This window comes from Bison bison, unplaced genomic scaffold (genome assembly GCF_000754665.1).
Source record: "Bison bison bison isolate TAMUID 2011002044 unplaced genomic scaffold, Bison_UMD1.0 scf7180017864285, whole genome shotgun sequence".
Taxonomy (NCBI): Eukaryota; Metazoa; Chordata; class Mammalia; order Artiodactyla; family Bovidae; genus Bison; species Bison bison.
Window position 1 is genome coordinate 1,389,993 of NW_011494857.1, and position 2,987 is coordinate 1,392,979.

At 58.2% G+C, this 2,987-nt stretch overlaps 1 protein-coding gene across 2 annotated transcripts in view; it reads left to right on the forward strand.

The window, feature by feature from the left end:
• The window catches only part of PRMT1 (protein arginine methyltransferase 1), a 10,194-nt gene that overhangs the window by 1,141 nt on the left and 6,066 nt on the right, over positions 1 to 2,987 (forward strand). The window contains exons 2-4 of one of the 2 annotated variants that reach the window (XM_010849627.1): positions 1,328 to 1,381; positions 1,921 to 2,022; positions 2,770 to 2,925. In XM_010849627.1, the coding sequence (XP_010847929.1) occupies positions 1,328 to 1,381; positions 1,921 to 2,022; positions 2,770 to 2,925 (312 nt within the window). The remainder of the gene's footprint in view (positions 1 to 1,327; positions 1,382 to 1,920; positions 2,023 to 2,769; positions 2,926 to 2,987) is intronic. The other variant, XM_010849628.1, reaches the window with a different exon arrangement.

Here is a 2,987-nt window from a genome sequence, read left to right on the forward strand (position 1 = left end):
GTGGAGGCAGCGGATTTACCCCCTTCTGGCCCTTCCTCTCCCTGGGGTATTTGTGAAGGTGGAAGGTGACTTCCTCCTCCCCGAACCCCTGTTTGAGGGTCTTGAGCCTGCTTGCGTGAAATGGTGTCCTGTGAGGTGTGATTCTCTTACAGCTATGTGGGGCTTGTCCTGATGTTGTGTCTCAAGCGCTCTGGGGGCATGTCTGGCGGTGATGTCGGTGGTGTAGAGAAATGGGCCCCCGTGGGAAGTCCCCTCACCCGCCGTCTTTCTGTATCCGCGTCATTCACTGGCTTGGGGAGGATGGAGGTGGGGCTTGGAGCCCAGGGGTTATGTCTGTGATTTCACGCTTCTTGGCGCCTGGAGAGTGCTTGCATCTGGAAGAGCTGTAATCTGTTTGGCCCTCGTATTCTCGCCTGTTAGCTTGTAGCAGTCTCAGGAATGGGAGATGAGGTCCCAAGATGCATACCTTGGGGGGCAGCCCCCAGGAGCCACTCCAGTGACACCCCCCCCCCCGCCCGCCTGGCTCTCTGCTAACAGGGTCTTCTTGGCTGGAGGAAATATCTTCCTCAGAGGGGGCTCCAGGACTCGGCCCCTCCCCTGGGGAGTTTCGGGGCCTGAGATGGTGGTTCGAATGGGGAGTAGAGGGGCTTGGGGGGTCCAGGGTTTGGCCTCCTCCGTGGGACTCTGCCCTCCTGTGCAGAGGGTCATGATCAGGAGATTGGCGCTCCCTTGTTTTGTTTGGGACTCCCTGAGTCCCAGGCAGGAGCTAGCAGCCCACGTGCCAGCTCTGCTGGGGGCGCCTGTGTGCCACACCTCCTTTCTGGAATCCTCTCAGATGAGAGACTGCTTTGCAGAGGTGGCAGATGCCCAGTGGGTACACCCTGCCAGTCCCTTCCCCCAGCTACGAATGGTACCCCAGGATGAGGCTTTGTGTCAGGAAGTGTCATCTAATCTGGGGAGATTAGACGGTGAGGGGGAGTGACAGCTGGCAGTGCCCTTGTGCCCGGCGGGTGCCAGTTCCTTTGGCCTGGATGGGGGAGGCGCGTGTGCTCAGGTGCCTGGCCCAACAGGGGCCGTTGTGGGGGCAGGCCGCCATCTCTCCAGCCGCAGCTGGGACAGAACCCCCTCCCTGCTCCCCCACATCTCCCACACCCCTGTTGAAAACAGCCTTGCCTCTTTACTTGTTCCTTCTCCCACCACTGCTCACAAAGGAAAAACAAAATTGTAGGAAACATATCTTTCTCCCCCAAGAGCCAGAGTCGCCTGGCCTGGCCCTCCCCTAGGCGCTCCCGGTAGCTAATCCTTTCTCCGTGTTACTCTCTCCTAGAATTTTGTAGCCACCTTGGCTAATGGGATGAGCCTCCAGCCGCCTCTTGAAGAAGTAAATATCCTTTTGTGAGACCCCTTCCCACATACACATATCTCCTCACATGTCAGGCCCTTTTTAGTGGTCTGACTGATCCCTCTGGCTTCAAATCACTCTACCCTTGGCCCCGAAACACTTAGTCCAGACTCCGTCCAGGTTTTGGCCCCCACCTGGCCTCCCCCAGTACTGTGGCTACTTCCTTAACTCCATTTACAGCCCCCCACCCCACCTTTGTCTTTCCCCGTGTCTGCCCTGCTTCTGCCTTCCTCTCCCCTCCCTTCCCCAGCTGTGGGCTGAGCTAGAGACGGGGGCAGAGAGACTGGAGAGATGGTAGGCCTGGCTGAGGTATTGGGGGTGCCCTCCTGGATGGTGTTCTGGGGGTGGGGGGTTCCTGGGAGAGGCAAGACGGCAGCTGGGGGCTGTAGGGTTGCCGTGGTACGGTTTGGGGAGTGTTCTGTATACTCCAGGGAGCAGTAGAGACCTGCCTGGAGGCTTCCGAATCTGTGGGGAGCCCCCAGATGTGACCCCATTTGCTCCCATTCACCCCCTCCCAGGTCTCCTGTGGCCAGGCAGAAAGCAGCGAGAAGCCCAACGCTGAGGACATGACGTCCAAAGATTACTACTTTGACTCCTACGCTCACTTCGGCATCCACGAGGTGAGTATGGACAGACAACTCCTAAGGCTGCCGAATCTTCCGGGGGGTCATGTTGGGGAGGGCTGGAGCTTCATCTCTGACGCATGCGCACTCCCTTCCCTGGCAGCGGGCCACCCCCTCTGCGCAGGCAGAGCTCACACTCCGGGGTCGCCTCGCGCAGCCGTTGCCTGGGAGACGGGGTTAGCCTGGCGCTCTACCAGTCCTCTCCTGGGAGGCCGCCGTGGGAGCGCGCATGTGCGTCTGAGACGTCAGCCTGAGGTCAGGGCCTACCGGTCTTTGCCGCCCTCTAGTGATCGGCCCCGGCACTGTCCCCCAGCGGCTCGAAAGTCTTCTCCACCCCTTTTGCATGTGGTGGAGGCTGAGGTCCCAGAAAGCAGCAGAGATGGGGTGGGAAAATTTTTCTCTTTCCTTTTTTTTTTTAATTGTTATAAAATATGCATAGCAAAATTTACCATTTTCACGTGGGCGGTTTAGTGGCTTTGGCTTACTGAGGACTTTTTAAAATCAAGGCTCTACAGGGAGGCGGCAAGGGTAGAAAATGCCTAAGATAGGATTTTGGTCCATCCAGTCCAATTTCATGTAGGGAAACTGAGGCGTGTGGAAGGGAAATAACTTGTCCCAAGGGGACTAAAGCAGGTTTGAGGACTGAGTGCTGGTCCTCAAGTTGATCAGCGTGTTGGAGGCCAGGACACCCTGGTTTTCGGGACCCCAGTCGCCTCATGATCTCTTTGTTCCCACCCCTGCCAGGAAATGCTGAAAGATGAGGTCCGCACCCTCACATACCGCAACTCTATGTTTCACAACCGGCACCTTTTCAAAGACAAGGTGGTGCTGGACGTGGGCTCGGGTACAGGGATCCTCTGCATGTTTGCCGCCAAGGCTGGGGCCCGCAAGGTCATCGGGGTGAGTGTCCTCGGTGGCCAGCCGGGCCTGGGCCTAGGGACGGAAAGGGGGCCCCTTGGGGC